Source organism: Bison bison, unplaced genomic scaffold (assembly GCF_000754665.1).
Source record: "Bison bison bison isolate TAMUID 2011002044 unplaced genomic scaffold, Bison_UMD1.0 scf7180017864390, whole genome shotgun sequence".
Taxonomy (NCBI): Eukaryota; Metazoa; Chordata; class Mammalia; order Artiodactyla; family Bovidae; genus Bison; species Bison bison.
The window spans coordinates 6,222,960-6,242,576 of record NW_011494962.1 but is presented as its reverse complement, the minus strand read 5'-3'; the positions used below and the strand labels follow the sequence as shown (position 1 = coordinate 6,242,576).

The window sequence follows — 19,617 nt, the reverse complement described above, 5'->3', positions numbered from 1 at the left end:
GCCATAATGTCTACGGGCTGTCATACAATTTAGAACTACAGATGAAATGTATTCAGTGCTTTCTATGGAGACCTAAGTACCTTAGGTAGATTTCTCCATCTAATGATGTGTGATGTGTTTATTGATCTTCATGACATTCTGTTGATCATGGGCTGACAGCAGGACTTCTTCCTTACAGCTCTTGAACTTCTGGGGTAGCATTACAGTTTAACCAATAGCCCTTAGGTAATTTCTTAGTGATCTTTCTCAAACTTCCATTGTCTTCCTTCTGTTGTCCCAGCTATAAATACTGTTTTTTTTAAACTTCAAATATAAAATAGAATTCAATACGACAAAGAAGTTGAGGACTCCTGAAACATATCACATGTGTTTAGAAAGACATTTGCTTTTATGGGATCTGTGTGGCCTTTTGTTACTGTTTACCCATAGAGAATGAGATTAGTGCTGGGGTGAAGAGCAAAGACTCTGGAGCCAGCCATCCTGGTTGAAATCCAGTTCTACCATTTATTAGATGAGTGATCCTGAACAAATTACTTTACCTGTGTGTCCCTCATTTTGCTTATCTGTATAATGGAAATATCTCATAGGCTTGATATAAGAATTTAGTGAGCTACTACATGTGAAATGCTTAGTACAGTGCCTGGCAAGCAGAAAACGCTGTATATATTTGCTATCGTTGTTATCAACTGTAGGAACCAATAGCATTTTCTCAAGTTGAAATTCTTTTCTTTTTACATCATTCAGAGCTACAGAATTTTGGCTGTGGTAAAAATGACTCATTCCAAGATTTTGTGATTCTTTCTCTTCCTGTATATCCAGTGACTAGACTTTAGAACTCAAATGACACGTCCATAAAATGGATTTTGTATCATATACATTTTCCTATGACCTTGTCAATCTGATTAGCTTTGGTTTCGGTTCTCTTGAGTACAATATTGTGACATTCTTACCATGCCCTAGTCATTATGAGTTGTAGATCTAGAGAATATATTCAACAAATATTTATTTTGTGATTAATATGTGCCCAGAACAGGGCCAGTAATATATGTGCCCCAAACAGGGCCAATGATAAGGTCCCTTGACTTTATGAAACTTGCACTCTAGAGCATGACTTAAAGAAACTGAAAAGGGAAAAACTTTTTTCTTTTTTGCAAAAATAATTCCTTCAGTCTTTCATTTTAAGCCAGATACTTACTTGTTTCTGTGTGCCTGGCTGTGATCTTCACAGTCTTTACATGTCATTTGATTCATTTCAAAGATGAATAAGAGATGGTCATTGGTTGGGCACTGTTTTGGTGAGGTAGACCTGTGCATGTGACATTATAAAGTGCTGAATAAGCTCGGATGGCAACGAGGTACAGATGGTGGTGCAGTGGGGTCAGCTCTTCTATGTGAGTGGGGTGAGCAGGAGGAATTTCATGGAGAGGTTAAACTCTGAAATTCTCCAGGCATTTGTGGGGCTAGAGGGTGCCTTAAACAGTTGTATTAACCCTTTTAAAAACAGACCCTAAGCTCCATGAATGTGGGCCACCTTTGCCTTCTTTGCTTAAGGATTCCCTAAATTTAGCTCAGTGGCTAATGTATAACTTATGCTCAGTTAACACCTGTAGAATAAATATAGTGCATCAGTGAGTAGTAAACAGTTGAATACTAACTGGAGGGTTCAAGGTGGTACATCAGGAAAGAAGATCAGAAAACAAACATAGACCACATTAGAAAAAAACAATGCACTGGCATCTGGACATTGTTTAAAAGGAATGACTGGTCAATGAAGTGCTTTAATGGAGGTGGGGGTGGGGGGGAGAATAATAGGTCCTATTTATCTTGAATCACTCTGGTAGCAGGTGAGGATGGATTCAATGTATATGGATAGGAATAGATGAATCAGAGACCTAAATAATGTAGATAAGTCAGATATATAAATAATAACCCAAAGATTTTTGTTAAGGAGAAAGAGTATTAAGCTTTTCACAAATACTATAGATTCAAAGGTCTATTTTCAGAGAGCTAAGACAGGAAAATCACTGCACATGGTGACTGCAGCCATGAGATTAAAAGACGCTTACTCCTTGGAAGGAAAGTTATGACCAACATAGACAGCATATTAAAAAGCAGAGACATTACTTTGTCAACAGAGGTCCGTCTAGTCGAAGCTATTGTTTTTCCAGTAGTCATGTATGGATGTGAGTTGGACTATAAAGAAAGCTGAGTGCTGAAAAGTTGATGCTTTTGAACTGTGGTGTTGGAGAAGACTCTTGAGAGTCCGTTGGACTGCAAGGAGATCCAACCAGTCCATCCTAAAGGAGATCAGTCCTGGGTTTTACACAGGATTGATGTTGAAGCTGAAATGCCAATACTTTGGCCACCTGATGCGAAGAGCTGACTCATATGAAGACACCCTGATGTTGGGAAAGATTGAGGGAAGGAGGAAAAGGGGACGACAGAGGATGAGATGGTTGGATGGCATCACCGACTCAATGGACATGGGTTTGGGTAAACTCCAGGAGTTGGTGATGGACAGGGAGTGGTTCATGGGGTTGCAATGAGTCAGACACGACTGAGCAACTGAACTTAACTGAAGACAGGAATAAGGAATAAAAATTAAGACTCACTTTCAAATGTTAATATTTTTGTATTGCGAGCAATTTCATGAAATCATTGCTCCAAGGATTGAATCTTTAGCTTTTTTTTAATTTGTTTTTTTTTCATTCAAGGATAATTGCTTTACAGAGTTTTATTGTTTTCTGTCAAACCTCAACATGAATCAGCCATAGGTGTACATATGTCCCTTTTGATCTTCCCTCCCATCTCCCTCCCCATCCCACCCCTTTAGGTTGATACACACCCCTGTTTGAGTTTCCTCAGCCATACAGCAAATTCCCGTTAGCTATCTATTTTACATATGGTAATGTAAGTTTTCCATTGTTACTCTTTCCATACATACTCTTTCTTACCCTCTCCTCCCCTCTCCCCGTGTTCATATGTCTATTCTCTATTTCATTTTCTCCATTGCTGCCCTGTAAATAAGTTCTTCAGTACCATTCTTCTTCTTCAGTACCATTCTTTTCTGATTTGAAAAGACCTTTGGGAAAGATTGGGGGCAGGAGGAGAAGGGGACAACAGAGGATGAGATGGTTGGTTGGCATCACTGACTCAGTGGACATGGATTTGAGTGGACTCTGGGAGTTGGTGATGGACAGGGAGGCCTGGCATGCTGCAGTTCATGGGGTCACAAAGAGTTGGACATGACTGAGCAATTGAACTGAATCTTTCTTCTGGATTCTGTATATATGTGTTAGAATATGATATTTATCTTTCTGACTCGCTTCACTCTGTATAGTAAGTTCTAGGTTCATTCACCTCATCAGAACTGTCTCAAATGCATTCCTTTTTATGGCTGAGTAATATTCCATTGTGTATATGTACCACAACTTCTTTATCCATTTATCTGTCAATGGACATCTAGGTTGCTTCCATGTTCTAGCTATTGTAGATAGTGCTGCAGTGAACAATGGGATACATGGGTTTCTCTGAATTTTGGTTTCCTCAGGGTATATGCCTAGGAGTGGGATTGCTGGGTCATATGGTGATTTTATCCCTAGTTTTTTAAGGAATCTCCATACATCTTCCATAGTGGCTGTATCAATTTACATTCCCACCAACAGTGCAAGAGTATTCCTTTTTCTCTACACCCTCTCCAGCATTTATTGTTTGTAGATTTTTTTTTTTTTGGCATAATACAAGAACCATTTATTATTTCTCACGAGTCTAGGAGTCACAACTCTGGTGACCTGGGCTGAACTTGGTTTATCTTATCTGGGCTCACTGATGTGATGGCCATTCTGACCAGTGTGAGGTGGTATCTCATTGTAGTTTTGATTTGTATTTCTCTAATAAGGAGCGATATTGAACATCTTTTCATGTGTTTTTTAGCCATCTGTATGCCTTCTTTGGAGAAATATCTGTTTAGATCTTCTTCCCACTTTTTGATTGGGCTGTTTTTCTGTCATTGACTTGTCTGAGCTGCTTCTATATTTTGGAATTAATCCTTTATTAGTTGTTTCATTTTCTGTTCATTTCTCCCATTCTGAGGATTGTCTTGCTTATAGTTTCCTTTGCTGTGCAAAAGCTTTTAAGTTTAATCAGGTCCCACTTGTCTACTTTTGTTTTTATTTCCATTACTCTAGGAGGTGGGTCATAGAGAATCTTGCTTTGATTTATGTCATCGAGTATTCTGCCTATGTTTTCCTCTAAGAGTTTTATGGTTTCTGGTCTTACATTTAGGTCTTTAATCCAGTTTGAGTTTATCTTTGTGTTTGATGTTAGGAGGTGTTCTAATTTCATTCTTTTACATGTTGCTGTCCAGTTTTTCCCAGCACCATTTATTGAAGAGGCTGTCTTTGCCCCATTGTATATTCTTGCCTCCTTTGTAAAAAATAAGGTACCCATAGGTGCATGGGTTTATTTCTGGGCTTTCTATCTTGTACCATTGGTCTGTGTTTCTGTTTTTGTACCAGTACCATACTGTCATGATGACTGTAGCTTTGCAGTATAATCTGAAGTCAGGAGGGTTGATTCTTCCAGCTCTGTTCTTCTTTCTCAAGACTGATTTGGCTATTCGGGACCTTTTGTGTTTCCATATGAATTGTGAAATATTTTGCTCTAGTTCTGTGAACAATGCCATTGGTAATTTGATAGGGATCATATTGAATCTGTAGATTGCGTTTGGTAGTATAGTCATTTTCACTATATTGAGTCTTCCTACCTAGGAACTGAATCTTTAGCTTTTAAGTAGTAAATTTTTATTCCCCCCTTTTTACATATAAAGCAAACCGGTGCTCCTTTCTAAGGTGAGGTAATTTGTCAAAATAACATAAATTTAAAAATCTTGACTGTAAGGAAAAAAAAGTAACAGTTAATTTGGGGTAGTGTGACAAAAATGAGCAGCATATAGGTAAACAGAAGACATAAATAGAGTGATGGAAACAGGCAAATGCAAGAGGCAATCATCAGGAAGAAAGAAGACTCAGCAGTGTGTTAGGCTTAGATGTCAGAGGGTTTTAAATTTCTTGAAGTTGCAGGTAACATTTCACTCCTCCTTGTAGCTAATACTCAGCTTTCCCTCTCAGCACACTGTCCACAAAGACACACATGTCCATTATGCCTTCTCTCTGACAGGTTCCCAGTAAATGCAGTGAGTGAATGGGATGAATGGTTACATGGATGAATGGCAGCATAGAAACATGTCCAGGTTTTGAACAAACCTCCTCTAGTTTATTCAACTGGAATAAAATTCCAGTGGAAGCTCTAACTATATTTAGTTAATTTTAGGACTGTTTAGCCTCCCAAACTGCATAGTTTTAACTTTTCTTTTGTAATTAACATGCTGGTAAAGGAGAGATTTATAATGTCATTTATTGTGTCACAGTGTATACCTTTAAGATTTATCCTCTCTGATGATTAAACCAGTTGAATAAATCTTTCAAGAATTCACTCGCCTTCATGGGTGGCACATGGATTCCTCTGGGATGTGTGGGCATTATTTAGCATGATGCAACATGAGTTTCACGGTAATGACCACTGTTTTTTATGTACCGAGCACAGGCTACAGCCTGTGTCAGGAGTTTCATGCAGCTTGGTCTTTTTTATGAGAACACTTTTCAGTCTGACACCATAATGCACCGTTATGACTGCTTCAGTATCTCTCTCAGAGAGGCAGTGCATGGGTTTGGGGGGCCACGTGATCCATGGCTGAATCATAGCACTTCTACCAAAAGGGCCGCCGTTTTGAGCAAATGATTTAATCTGTTGGTCCCAGTTCCCTCAACTGCAAAATAGAAATGATGATAATAGTGCTTCATATACATATAATAGTGTGTATATGAAAAAATAGAAGTAGTGAACCCATGATAGTAGTGAGGAAGGGTATAGGACGGTAACTTTTAGTCATGGGTTCTCAGATGCATCAAATTTAATATTTTACTGTTAACTCCAAATGATGTCATACATCTCATCTCAGTGATACTTTGCCAGGAATAAGAGGTAATCTTCATCATATATTTTAAAGTTTGCATCCCAGCTATCACTAGAAATATTTTTTCATAAGTCCTATGAATGTGAACTGCACAATTATGATAATAAATTTGCTTCTTCTAGCTATATTCTTTAATTTATTCGAGGAAAATGGTTAAGTTGTGCGGCAGTTTTAATCACCCTAAACTGTCATTTATTCATTATTATACAAGAAATTTTAAAGCCAGCATGTGAGAGGCTCTGCATCAATAAAGTTCCTGACAACATAAGTAGGAAATACATACTAATTTCTCTCTTCTACAGTTTCTTTCTTTTCTTATCTCATGGTGGTAATATTTCATTTGGCTGCCATTATCAGGGAATTGAAAATTTTATGTATTTTTTTTCCAGCTAGCCTGCTTGTCAAAGTCTTTTTTTAAGGGAAATGCTTGTAAAAAGCCTTAGACATTCCCTTCTGTTGGGGCGTGGCTCCTGTAACCCTTTGTCGATGACTCAGAGGGTCAGTGGCGCGTACTCCAGCGTGTGTACTGTGAGACGCTCAGAGACTGCATTCCTTACCTTTGTTGCTGTTATTGTTGTTTAGCTGCTAAGTCCTGTCAAACTCTTTGCGACCCCATGGACTGTAGCCTGCCAGGCTTCTCTGTCCATGGGATTCTCCAGGCAAGAATACTGGAGTGGGTTGCCATTTCCTCCTCCAGGGTATCTTCCTGACCCAGGGATGAAACTCATGTCTCCTGCATTGGCAGGTGGATTCTTTACCACTGAACCACCAGGGAAGCCCATTCCTTAACTTTACACCAAATTATACAGGATCTTTTCCCTTAGGAGTATTTGAAGCTGTTGTATATTCCTGTGTGGCTAGGTCCCAAGCATTTTTAATAAAGTCAGGTGAACTGTCCTTTGTTGGTAACGTGCCTGCTTCTAGCTTTGCTTTTGGTATATGTAGGCTAAGAAACTAATAGGAAATCTTGTGAGTATTACACATAGATTGTAAGTAGGGAATAGAGGCATTAAAATGTGCAAATATTAACATTAGATATTGTGATATCTCTGTCTCCCACTCAGAGGGCTTATTTTATTTAAGTGTGGGTTCTTTGCTGTGTTCTGAACAGCTGAACTTCCTCGAAAAGTGACTTTCCTTTAAATGAGCTAAGTTTGGAATATGACAACTTGGCATAACTAATCAGCTGTTTAAAGTCCTCCTGTCACCAGAAAAATATGTTTCACAGAATTACCAGTTAGTAATACTTTATTGTCATGACCTACATTTATTATATTGTTGGGCGGTGATGGAGTAAAAGATAAATATGACAGGCAGTCTCTCACGTTTCATTTTACTTGAAGTTTGAATACTGTTGTGATGTTAACATGTGCAAAGGTATATTTGTTTTTTTCTTGCTTTTCTTTTTTGTTTTTATGGAGGTACTGGTAAAGTGAGCATCAGTAATCTGTTATCTGTATGCTTCATTTCTGTATAACTGACTGTAAACTTTGCTGTATTTTTACACAGTGCTCAACTCATGTACTCAAATATACCACTTTTCTTAATAGATATTGACCCACATATTTTCCGTTTTGTTCTTATCTTTCTTTTTCTTTCAGTTCTTAGTTTGGAATTATTAGTCTCTTTAATTGTCCCATTTGAAGTCTAGGAGAGGTCTTATAAATTCAGGTGGCACCAAAGGGTTAAAACCCACTTCTCTTCTTTCCATCCTCATTGTTGATAAGGTGTAATTTAGTTGGAAAAAATACATAGTTTAAGAAAAAACATTTTTAAAAACTGTAAATAAAAGGCTCTTGACTATATATTACCAGGAGGTTGGGCAGTGTTAGAGTCGACATCCAGCTTCATAGAGTATGTCAAAGTGCATGAGACTCAAAAAGACAATTTAGGAATTTTTCTATGTTATTTGAAAATTTTAAAGCTTTTTTTTCTCCTTTGAGGGATGAGCTGTTTTAACAACTTGTTGCACCAGGCAATAAAATGAATTCTTAAATAATGTGGTTTTGTAAAAATGACCTTGTTTGTTTTCTAAAAGTGATCTTGGTGCACTGGGACGACCCAGAGGGATAGTTTGGGGAGGGAGGAGGGAGAGGGGTTCAGGATGGGGAACACGTGTATACCTGTGGCAGATTCATGTTGATGTATGCCAAAACCAATACAATATTGTAAAGTAATTAACCTCCAATTAAAATAAATAAATTTATATTAAAAAAAGACTGATTTGTCAATCTTGCTTATAGTTGCCTACATCATGAGAGCTTGTAATTATTACTCACTACTTCTTACTGATTCCTGCTAAGCCACCTCTCCTGTACAGAAATTAAACACTAAAATAATGGGAAAGGAGTTCTCCTTTCCTATGGCTGAAAGTTTCTATAAGCGTAAAGTAGTATGAACAATAACCCATTGTTTTACTTAGAGGAGTACTTGGCAGCTACTTTTATGTTCGGCTTCCCTGGTGGTTCAGCTAGTAAAGAATCCACCTGCAATGCAGGAGACCTGGGTTTGATCCCTAGGTTGGGAAGATTCCCTGGAGAAGGGAAAGGCTACCTACTCCAGTATTCTGGCCTAGAGAATCCCACAGAGTATATAGTCCATGGGGTCGCAGAGAGTCGGACACGACTGAGTGAGTTTCACTTTCACGTTACACTTTTTCTTTTTAATAACCAATTTCTTACTTTTTGAGCGGCACTTTGTTTTCAGAGAAAGAGAAAATAACAATTTGTTTTCAGAGAAAGAGAAAATAACAATTTTCTGAATATTAGCTGTTTCAAATCTTGCCATCTTATGTGTAAACAGCAATATAGGCAAACGAGAATTAGGTGTAAATACTGAGACCTGAGTATTGTTATAGTGGTCATTGTACTCATTGAAGAGTTAAGTGAAACCTATTTTTTTTTTAAATTAAGACATTTTTGGGGTCAGTTTTAGGTTCACAGCAAAATTGAGGAGTACCAAGATTTTCCATAAACCCCCACAGCCTAGCCTCCTCCACTGTCAGCAGCCACCTTCAGAGGAATACATCTGTTAGATTTGATGAACCTATAGTGATACATGATAATCATCCAAAGTTCACTGAAACCTAAGTTTAACTACCTGGTCCAGAAGTGAAATAGCAGTTTTCACGGCACTGTATCAGCTCAATAACACTAAAATAATGCATAAAGAATTTCCATCTTTGCTAACTGAAGCCACCTAATTCCATCCTTTGGGTTTGTATATTCTGGTCCATGGAATAAAGCCATTACGAAAAACAGCGAAGCACCATCAGTGGCACTACAATCAAGCAGAGTTTGTTCCTAACTCTAATTGTATCCGAGAGAGAGACTATTTGACCATGACTTACACTGTTAATTTGGAAAGAAAAAAACTTCACCTTAGGAGGAGGTAGTTGAGTTGGCCTTTGTACTGATTTTGGAATAGTAGTTTCCAACCTTGGAATTAGAATGAAAAAAATTGGAATTTCCTGGAGAGCTTTTACGAAGCCCAATACTCAGACTGCATCCTAGACCAACTACATTAGAATCCTGGGCTGTGCAGTGTGGGTGGGGGAGGGCGTGCAGTGTTTTTTAAAGTTCCTTTTCTAATGTGCAGCCGAGGTTGAGAACCATTTCTTAGAGAAAGTGACGAACCTCGGTAGAGACTTTATCTTAAGTATCATGGTGACTTTATTGAGGCTTTCCGTACTGTTTTAGAGCTGTGGGTGAGATATTTCAGGCTTAGGAGCATAATTACTATTTACAGCTGTACTTGAAAGTACATATGGTTTTCTTAAAAAATAAATGTTACTCTAATTGCCTTTTAGGAGCTTTATTTCAAAATTTCCTATTAAAATGTTCATAGTAACTTTTATTCATTGCCTTAAATCACTGAAACTACTAGTTTATTTGTAAATCCATTTTATGGCATTTACACATTTTTAGGATTTTTAAAAGGTGATTTCTTGTAACACATACATATTATTTATTGTATAACACTGGAGAGAAAGAGCTTAGGAATTCCTACAATGGATCCTTAATTTAGAATATTAGGAATGGTACCTTATCTTTCAGTTAGCATCACACTGTTTATGAATGCTATCAAACAGTGTTTTCTACTTCTGTAAAGTATTTTTCTGTAGGATTGAGAAACTATGTGTAGGGAAATTTGGGGGAACAAAGTTTTATTGTTTTGTAATGAGAATATTTAATTACAAAACATCTAATAGTTTTTATCTTCAATTGTGTTTGCCATTCACTTAACTGAAAAACTCAGTCAAGCATTTGAACATCCCAGGGTCGCCATATCGATATTGGAGACCATGGCAACCGCTGCCATTTCTTTTATGGTCCTGAGGCCAGACAAAAGGAAACAGAACCGCCCTCATGTTCTGAGTTGGGCATGGAGAATTGTGTTAGAATATGATGAACCGGTGATTCTGAAATACTGGTTCTTTCTAAAAGTGTTTTTCTCAGACTTAAATATTGACTTTTTAAGAGTTATCATGGGTTAAGAGTTATCATCAAGTATCCATTTGTTCATATTTCTCATTGATTAAACCTTGGCTAATAATCAGAAAAATTATGGTTGTTCAGTCTTAAAAAGGTGTAAATTAAGGTTTATGTTTTGTCATACTGGAATAGAATATTTAAGGTGAAATCAGATGTTTCTTTTCGGTGACATTGTTTTGGTAGGACCAGATGGATCATACTTCTTCAGATCATCGTCCAAACAAAAAAAGAAAGGTAGCAGATGGTGAATGTTATAGTGTGCCCATTTTTAGTAAATAACTTTCATGCTGCAAAAGCAAAATCAGAATGTATTGGAATAATGTCAGAGTGATTTAATAAAAGGCATTTATATTCTCACCTAAGCTTTAAGAAAAATGTAAATGAAAAGTTGTAACTTTCATGGGTATTGTGAAACCGAAAGTTATCGTTTTAAAAAATCCTATGTATTAACTTTCTGAGTTAGTATTTTTGTACTTACTTTGCTTTTATGTTCAGCAGAACTTTTCAATTTCTGCTGTAGCAAAATCAGAAAATTTCTATATTACCTGAAACAAACAGGTTTACATTTGGATAAAAACATGGTTATTAGGAAAGCTAAGGTGTGTTTATGTGAGAGAGGTAGACACAGAGGCAGAGAGAGAATAAATGTTAGTGCTGTAGGAATCATGAAACGTGAGCTTATTTAACCCTTGTATTTACAATAAGGGTGCTGAAATGCAGAGTTTTGCCAAGATCAGTCTCCTCCTTAGTGACAAGAGACAAAGGCGATAATCCAAACTTTCCTGCTTCCCACTTAGAGTTTTTTTCACCACAGGAAAAAAAAATCAGGCAACCCCAAATTTACAAATGATCAAGTTGCTTGATTAGAAAGCAACAAGTACAAAATATTGGCGTCACATATTTTATTTTGGTTTTGCAGCATTTTGCAAAAGAAAAACAGGTTGCTTTTTGCTTTTTATTTAGTTGGTGCAGTAACTTTCTACCTAACTTTCTTATTTTTTTCTAACAGCTTATACCTACAGTTCTGAGTATCACATTTGTGTTCTGTAGATGTGTGAATATTAGAGTTAAATGGCATTGAGTGTGATTGAATCATGTTTTGAATCTCCTCTAACCTGCTCCCTAGTGTGGATATGGTGAAACGTGTGCCTTGCAGTGTCTATTATTTTAATAATGTAGTCTAACTCATATAATACAGTATCCATGACCATATTTGCAGTTCCATTTTGTTCTCAGTGCATTAAAAGATGAAATTTACAAGCCAGATTTTTCTCTTTTGTGGTCAAGAGGATGTCCCTGATTAATAACATCTTTAGATGAAATAACTTTTTTCCTTACACATGAATAATCTTGTTAACTTTTGGGATTATGATCATTTATGTTGGTCAGATCATTTTTACATTTCATGTAAGCTTTTCCATGACTTTTTCATTGAATATGAATAATGAGTATTTTCAGATAACCACACAATGGTGACTTGTCAACTACTGTACTTATATATGAGATAGACTAGTTTTAGAGATGGCCATGAGACACTGCTATATGAAGTTCAGCCTATTCATGGGTAAATAACAACTTTTTAAACTTCTTTTCCAGAACAAAGGAAGAATTATGCACGGGACAGTGTCAGCAGCGTGTCAGATATATCCCAATACCGTGTTGAAGTAAGATACTTTGATGTTTGCTACAAAGTAGAATGAAGCTTGAGGCACATAAAAATTGATAGTAAAATCAGAGCGATGTTTTATTTCATGTCTATGATGTTGTAAATTGGGTTGAAATTTTTCTTTTAGATTTTCTAAAAACAGATGTTAAATATAAAAGTATCTAGTTAATATGTTTTCATGGAGAATAAATTAAAATAACTACTCATTTATCATTATCAGCCTTTTTTTGGTTAAAAACAGAACAAAGACTTCTATTTTATATTATGGACTCTTCTTGAAATAAACCTTGATGGTTTTGTCTAAAGTTATTGCAAGTTCTGTTTAAACAATCCTCTCTTTTTTAAAAATTTTCCCTCTATTGCTGTCTTTTAAGATACTTGCTCTTAATTGCAATCTATTTGAGTGAACTTTGCTTATTATAATAGAAAATATTGAATTAGGGAATAATTTTTAAATTGCTCCTGTTTTTAGATTTCTATTTCCTCAAGCATGCTTAATGAAATTTAAAGTTTTGTTTCAGTAGAGTGAAAAGTTTGACACTTGTTGCAAACTAGAATTGCTGTTGCTGTTCTCAACTACCAGTATTATAGTTTTCAGGCTTGTTTGTAGACTGTTGTTCTGTTGTTCAACATCTAAATAACCAATATGTAATAAAATGGATTAAATAAAGAGCATGTTATTTAAGCTCTTTAAAGTTTGTTTTTCTCATGTTTGTCTAGTTCAACAAGGCTCAGTATTACACAGATTTAGATATTTTATGATTCAAGGCATCATTTCCTCTATTCATCAAAAGTCTGTTTTGACTTTATTGTCCCAGTAAGGTTCCCATGAAGTTCTAAAGTACTTTATATTGGATTGGTGAAAATGTTCGTTCGGGTTTTCACATAAGAGGTGTGAAAATCCTGAATGAGCTTTTTGACCAACCCAATCTTTGTCTTTCCCCTCTACTGCTGCTACTGCTACTGCTAAGTCACTTCAGTCATGTCCAACTCTGTGAGACCCCATAGACGGCAGCCCAGCAGGCTCCCCCGTCCCTGGGATTCTCCAGGCAAGAACACTGGAGTGGGTTGCCATTTCCTTTTCCAATGCATGAAAGTGAAAAGTGAAAGGGAAGTTGCTCTGTCGTGTCCGACTCTTAGCGACCCCATGGACTGCAGCCTACCAGGCTCCTCCATCCATGGGATTTTCCAGGCAAGAGTGCTGGAGTGGGGTGCCATTGCCTTTTCCTCCCCTTTACTAGCTGACTTCAGTTAGGTTAACTTTACAATTTTGGGGGGAAAATGTTTACTAAGAGACTATGTGTGGTATGTTTTTTCTTTCTCAATCATAAGCACTTGACCACCTTTGTTCTGGATCGGAAAGATGCTATGATAACTGTTGATGATGGAATAAGGAAGCTGAAATTGCTCGATGCTAAGGGCAAAGTATGGACTCAAGATATGATTCTTCAGGTGGATGAGAAAGCTGTGAGCCTGATCGATTTAGAATCAAAGGCAAGTTTGAAAAACATATGCTATTTTATTTTCAAGAAAGTCTAAAAATATTTATGTTCACGTTAGGTCAGATTGTTTGAAAATGGGTAAATATTTGGCACCATAAAATACTCTTGTCAGTGAATTTGAAGGAAAAATGTCGTTCTCCATATACTTTAGGGATGCAAAATCATGTTTTTAAACTAGATATAGAAGGATACAATGTTTCTTTAACCATATATGATGAGGTGGAAGAAGTGAGGAAAAAATACATAGCACTAAACTAAAGCCCCTATAGGGCACTATTCTTTAAGACATATGTTAATTATATGCTAGGCCAAGCCATATCCAAGTGTTGTGGTTTGAACCCCAGTGAGTGAATTGGGGTGAAGGAGTTGGTGTGTATGTGCCTCAGCTTCCACCAGGTCAATACCAGGTACCTTTCTTTCACACAGGTAGTCAGGTAAGATGCTGGAGCTCTTAAAAGAGGCCTTTTCTGAGCCCCATCACCTAGTAGACATTTGAGTTGCTAAGATAAAGAGAATAACTTTTGTAATCATGTTAAGGTATTCTGATAGGAGTAGGGTGTAAAATCTGCCCTTTCTTTCATCTCATCCATTGCATTCTGTGAGAGAATAACACCCGGGAGCTTCTCTAATCCTCCTAGTTTCAAGTAGTTATAGAGAAGGGATATTATTTAATTTATTTTGAAATAAAATTGTTATCTCCCTGGTGTGGCCTAGAAATTACATTCTGTTTTAATGGAATGTGCATTTTTTGTTTCACCTTTCTGGGTCCCAAGGAATGAGGGCTTAGAATCAATTTATGATATGATGTCTGTGTATATGTGCTGTCTATAATAAAAGTTATTGTTTTTTTTTTATGTTCCAGTTATCAGGGATATTGGATTTTGTTTACTTATAAAAAGCCACCATTTCTCCCATCAATTACATCATGACAGTGCTTGCTATTTGTGTAAGGCCATTCATGTTAGGATAACTACCTTAAATGTATCTCATTAACAAAGAATTTGTTATTATTATGAACAGAAAATTAATTTGTTAAAAAAAAAGAAAATTAATTTGTTTCAGAAGTAATTATTTGATCTATCAGGGTCTTATTGGCATGCCTTTTTATTGGTTAGAAACTATTCAATTTCATATGACCAAATAGCTTAATCATTTCAAAGAATGTATTTTTTAGCAAGATTCTTCTAACCCTGATGTTTGACATTTTTGGCTGGAAAAACTTACATAGTGAATTTTTCCATCTCAGAGATTCACTGAAATAAAAAGTGTACAAATGATGTATTATTCTTAGCTTAACATTTGTGATTACTAAAGATAAAAACTGAGAGTTTGACTATAATATTCAAGTAAAAACAAAACATAGCAAAACCTTGATATTACAGAGCCACAGGGAAAAGAATACCAGGTAAGATGGATAATAACTTTGGAAAGAGGCCTCAGTTTACCTATTTTTCTCTTAAAGGCATCCTCTCTTTCCCATAATCTTAGGAAATCAGTATAATTTCAGGTTTCTGTTTATTAAGAACAGAACCACATCCCTTTATTAAATATTTCCGTCTTTTTCGCTCTTTCTCTCACTCCTCCTCTAGCCCAGGGTGGTGTCTTTTCTGTCTCCTTGTACCTACTCATCCTCCATATTTTCTGTGTTTACTGCTGTTCATTGTCAATGTGGTTTGCATACTTTTAAAAATTATTGGTATGATGCCTAGAGCTCTTTGTGGAGCAGATTTTATATATCCAGTGACAAGTAAGGCAAGTTGTATTTTTGCTTTTTAGAATGAATTGGAGAATTTTCCTTTGAGCACCATTCAGCATTGCCAAGCCGTGATGCACTCCTGTAGCTATGATTCGATTCTTGCCCTGGTGTGCAAAGAGCCAACCCAGAGCAAGCCAGACCTTCATCTTTTCCAGTGTGATGAGATTAAGGTAAAAGACTGGTGAATTTTCTCTCCCTTTAAGCAGATGTTCTAGCTTTGATTACCTCCTTCAATCATATGGCTGCTGCTGCTGCTGCTAGGTCGCTTCAGTTGTGTCCGACTCTGTGCGACCCCATAGACGGCAGCCCACCAGGCTCCCCTGTCCCTGGGATTCTCCAGGCAAGAACACTGGAGTGGGTTGCCATTTCCTTCTCCAATGCATGAAAGTGAAAAGTGAAAGTGAAGTTGCTCAGTCGTGTCTGACTCCTAGCGATCCCATGGACGGCAGCCTACCAGGCCCCTCCGTCCATGGGATTTTCCAGGCATGAGTATTGGAGTGGGGTGCCATTGCCTTCTCCAAATCACATGGCTACTAGGTACTAGATTTTTAGTTTCTTACAGTTTTGTAAGGAAAACACCTCAGTATCTTCCCTAGGATGTTTAGGCTAAGTAAATAAAGAGAAGATTGAGTGTTATTTAAAAAATAAGATGCATTCTGTTTATTTAAAAACTGTGCAGATAATACATTAAATTCTTCACTGAGGGACTTGGACTTATAATTAAAGATTGATTCTTCAAAAATCATGCTTCACAGACAATAACCATGTCATCTGTTTTATTCTGTTTTATGCTGGCACCAATCACATAGCATGGGTTATTGCAATGAAACATTTGGACGTTTTCCATGGTACTGATTTAAGGGTTACTGTTCAATTATGTGACTTGAATAATTGCTCAAGTTATGTAATCCCCAGGTCATAATGTGAAAAGAGATGAGCATAGTTACTATACTGGTAATAATACGCCATATCCTGAAGATTTATATTTCAAAGTACACTGTAATTTTCAAATGATTGTAATTTGTGATGCTTTATTGGACATTAGAATTTATCTGCAACCTTGAATCTTTATTTCATGAGTTGATTTCTCTAAAAGGGAAATCATTTTTAATTGAGTTGATTTTTACTTTGCCAAGAACAGTGATTTACCACTTGATTGTGTGTAATATATACACACAATATATTCTTTTTCTTATAAAGAAATGTTGGGAGATTAGCATAAAGTATCATTTGATCTTTTCTGTAATTCTTTGACATTAAAATATGATAGGTAAATTAAGATTGACTATAAATAGTATATTTTATAATTTTCTTTTTATTTCAATTTATGTCATAAATGACTTTCTGAAAAATTTATTTAAATAAATGACTTTCTTACTTGGAAAGAATTGTGGCAATAGATAATTTGTATGTTCATTCGACTTCTCATATGTTTCCTTTGTAAAGTCATAAAACGCATTAAGAATTTTTTTTGCAAGGTTAAATTTGTTACATCAGTAAGGATTAAGATGGATATTTTACTCTGAAAACAGTGAAATTTAATTCAAACATTTTAAACACAGAGAGCTATGCTTAAAGACATTTTAAATCTGCTATATGTCTCAGTGCTCGAAAATCTCTCCCTGTTATGGACTGAGTGAAGTTTCTGGATTCCAGTTTTGAGGATAAAGGGCTTGCTTTATTTGTTGGGGCATGATGATATTGATGGGTCCAAAACAGATTTACTGAATGCTGTTTTGTCCTGCTTAAAAGCTCAAGTACCACCACACAGCCCTATGCATGTACTCACTGGTGCCATATTCCACATTTGGGATGGATTTTTTCCCTTGCCCCATTAGAAATATAAATGCAATGATATATGTAGTTTCTTACAACTTCCCTTTTGAGTTTTAACCTTTCTTTATCATGGAACTTTATACAATGCTCCTGCCCACCTCAGTGTAAATTTTTTCTTGGAAATATGATAGCCAACTCCACACCCTACCCATAGGAAATTCAGGACTCCTAGACATTCTTCCTGAAACTAGAACGTTCTTACCCAAGTGAAGCTGGACTAGGACACATTAACATTCTCGTTTAATAGTTCTGTGACCTAGGCCAAATCATCATATGAGTATTCCTCAGTTCTACTAATTATAAAACAAGAAAAGATTATATGATCTTTAAGTGTCGCCTCACTGCTAAAATTTTATGATTACCTGTGCCTATGGTAAAGAATATAATATATAACTATGTGTGTATGTGTGTATATGGGAGCATTCCTGGTGGCCCCACAGTAAAAGAATCCTCCTGCCAACATAGGAGATGCAGGTTTGATCCCTGGGTCAGGAAGATCCCCTGGAGAAGGAAATGGCAAGCCACTCCAGTATTCTTGCCTGGGAAATGCCATGGACAGAGGAGCCTGGCAGCCTGCAGTCTGTGAGGTTGTAAAGAGCCGCACATGACTTAGCAACTAAATAACAATGTGTGTGTGAGTGTGTGTGTGTGTGTGTGTGTGTGTATTTGGGGAAAACATACATAATTACAGAGAACAAGCAGACATAAAATAGGAGATGAATATATCCCAGCAAGAATGTGATATACAGTAATAATCACTGGCTATAAGTGAAGTCGCTCAATCATGTCCGACTCTTTGTGAGTATTGGAGTGGGTTGCCATTGCCTTCTCCAGGGGATCTTCCCGACCTAGGGATTGAATCCAGGTCTCCCGCATTGTTGGCAGATGCTTTACCCTCTGAGCCACCAGGGAAGTCCTATAAATAAACCTCAGAACCAAACAAACTTCTTAGCTGCTAATCTCACATTGGTTCCCAAGAAAACCATATCAGACAAATGCTCTTGTTGGAAGAGTATCAGAAACATCATTCCTTTGGAGAAAGCTAAATTTTATTAACCTAAAGTGACAGAATAAAAGGGTTATCACAAGGGTTACAGCCAAGTGTTGGGGTTCACCTAGTGATGACAGGGCTGTCTTAAACTGAGGGAGTGGCTCTGCTGGAACTGAGTTATGTATGTCCACGGTTAATGGGTGCCCCGTGGATGGTGAGAATGGGGGAGGGGAGGGATGCTGCTGTGTATGCTGGTACTTACGGTTCCTCCACCTCTTCCCAGGCAGAGGTATTAACCCAGTTACATTTTCAGCATGTGATTATACTTTCAACATATGCAAATCCTTTTTCTCTTTGCTTTTATACAAGTGTAGCTTTTTTTTTTTTTAATTAAAGGAGTCTGGATGAAATAATCTTTAAAAATTCCTTCCATTTTCGAATCCTTTCATTACAGAGTTCACTGAAAAAAACAAGTGTCATGTTTCAAAAGCAGATTTTTTTTTAAAAAGTCACTTTTCTTTTGCATCAAGACATTTATTGATTTGGACAGTGCGCATAATCCCTCTTTCTGTTTTAACCTACATACCAAGATAAAGAAATCCGTAACCTCCCAGGTAACTTGTCTTTTGTTGCAGGCAAATCTAATTAGTGAAGATGTTGAGAGCGCGATCAGTGACAGCAAAGGAGGGAAGCAGAAGAGGCGGCTTGATGTCTTAAGGTAAAAGCATTAAAAGAAATTAAGGGCTAGAATTGGTTTTTATTTGAGTCATTTTTTTTTCTTTAAAAATTAAAATATTTTCAGCAAAGGTATGTTATCATGTTTTACAGATTACAGTCTGTAATCTCAGCTCATTTGCTTTCCAAGGGTTGTTGGTGTGTGTGTGTGTGTGTGTGTGTGTGTGTGTGCGCGCGCGCACGCGCGCGCGCACGGCTTTTCTCCCCATAATTTCTCTGGTGTGGCTTCTCCCACTTCTGTTGTCCTAGAGACTCATGAACAAAAGAGTGGCATTTTAAGGGAAGATAGCCTAACGGAATATAAATAGATATTAGGACTCTAGTTTTGTTAACACTCTTTGCTAATCATAGGAGACCCAGAAAAATACATTAAACGTGGTTTTCAGCTGAACTGAAAATGTTCTATACTTTTCATATACATTTATAAATATACATAATATGGAATGGTTAAGAAATCCTTGTTTTTCTACCCCAAGGCATACTTCTAGAGGTTAAAGAACTAATACATAAAACTGAGAGAACTGATGTGTTATAGAAATAGAGATGGTAAAAATTCAGTTTGTTTTCATCTGTTTTCAGGATGATTTCCAAAGCAGACCCTGGT

At 36.8% G+C, this 19,617-nt stretch overlaps 1 protein-coding gene across 3 annotated transcripts in view; it reads left to right on the top strand.

Moving 5' to 3' along the window:
- The window catches only part of EPS8 (epidermal growth factor receptor pathway substrate 8), a 196,624-nt gene that overhangs the window by 124,594 nt on the left and 52,413 nt on the right, over window positions 1–19,617 (top strand). For all 3 annotated transcript variants that reach the window (XM_010858741.1, XM_010858739.1, XM_010858740.1), the window contains 5 exons: window positions 12,124–12,191; window positions 13,526–13,687; window positions 15,472–15,621; window positions 18,914–18,996; window positions 19,593–19,615. In XM_010858741.1, coding sequence (XP_010857043.1) covers window positions 12,124–12,191; window positions 13,526–13,687; window positions 15,472–15,621; window positions 18,914–18,996; window positions 19,593–19,615 — 486 coding nt within the window. The remainder of the gene's footprint in view (window positions 1–12,123; window positions 12,192–13,525; window positions 13,688–15,471; window positions 15,622–18,913; window positions 18,997–19,592; window positions 19,616–19,617) is intronic.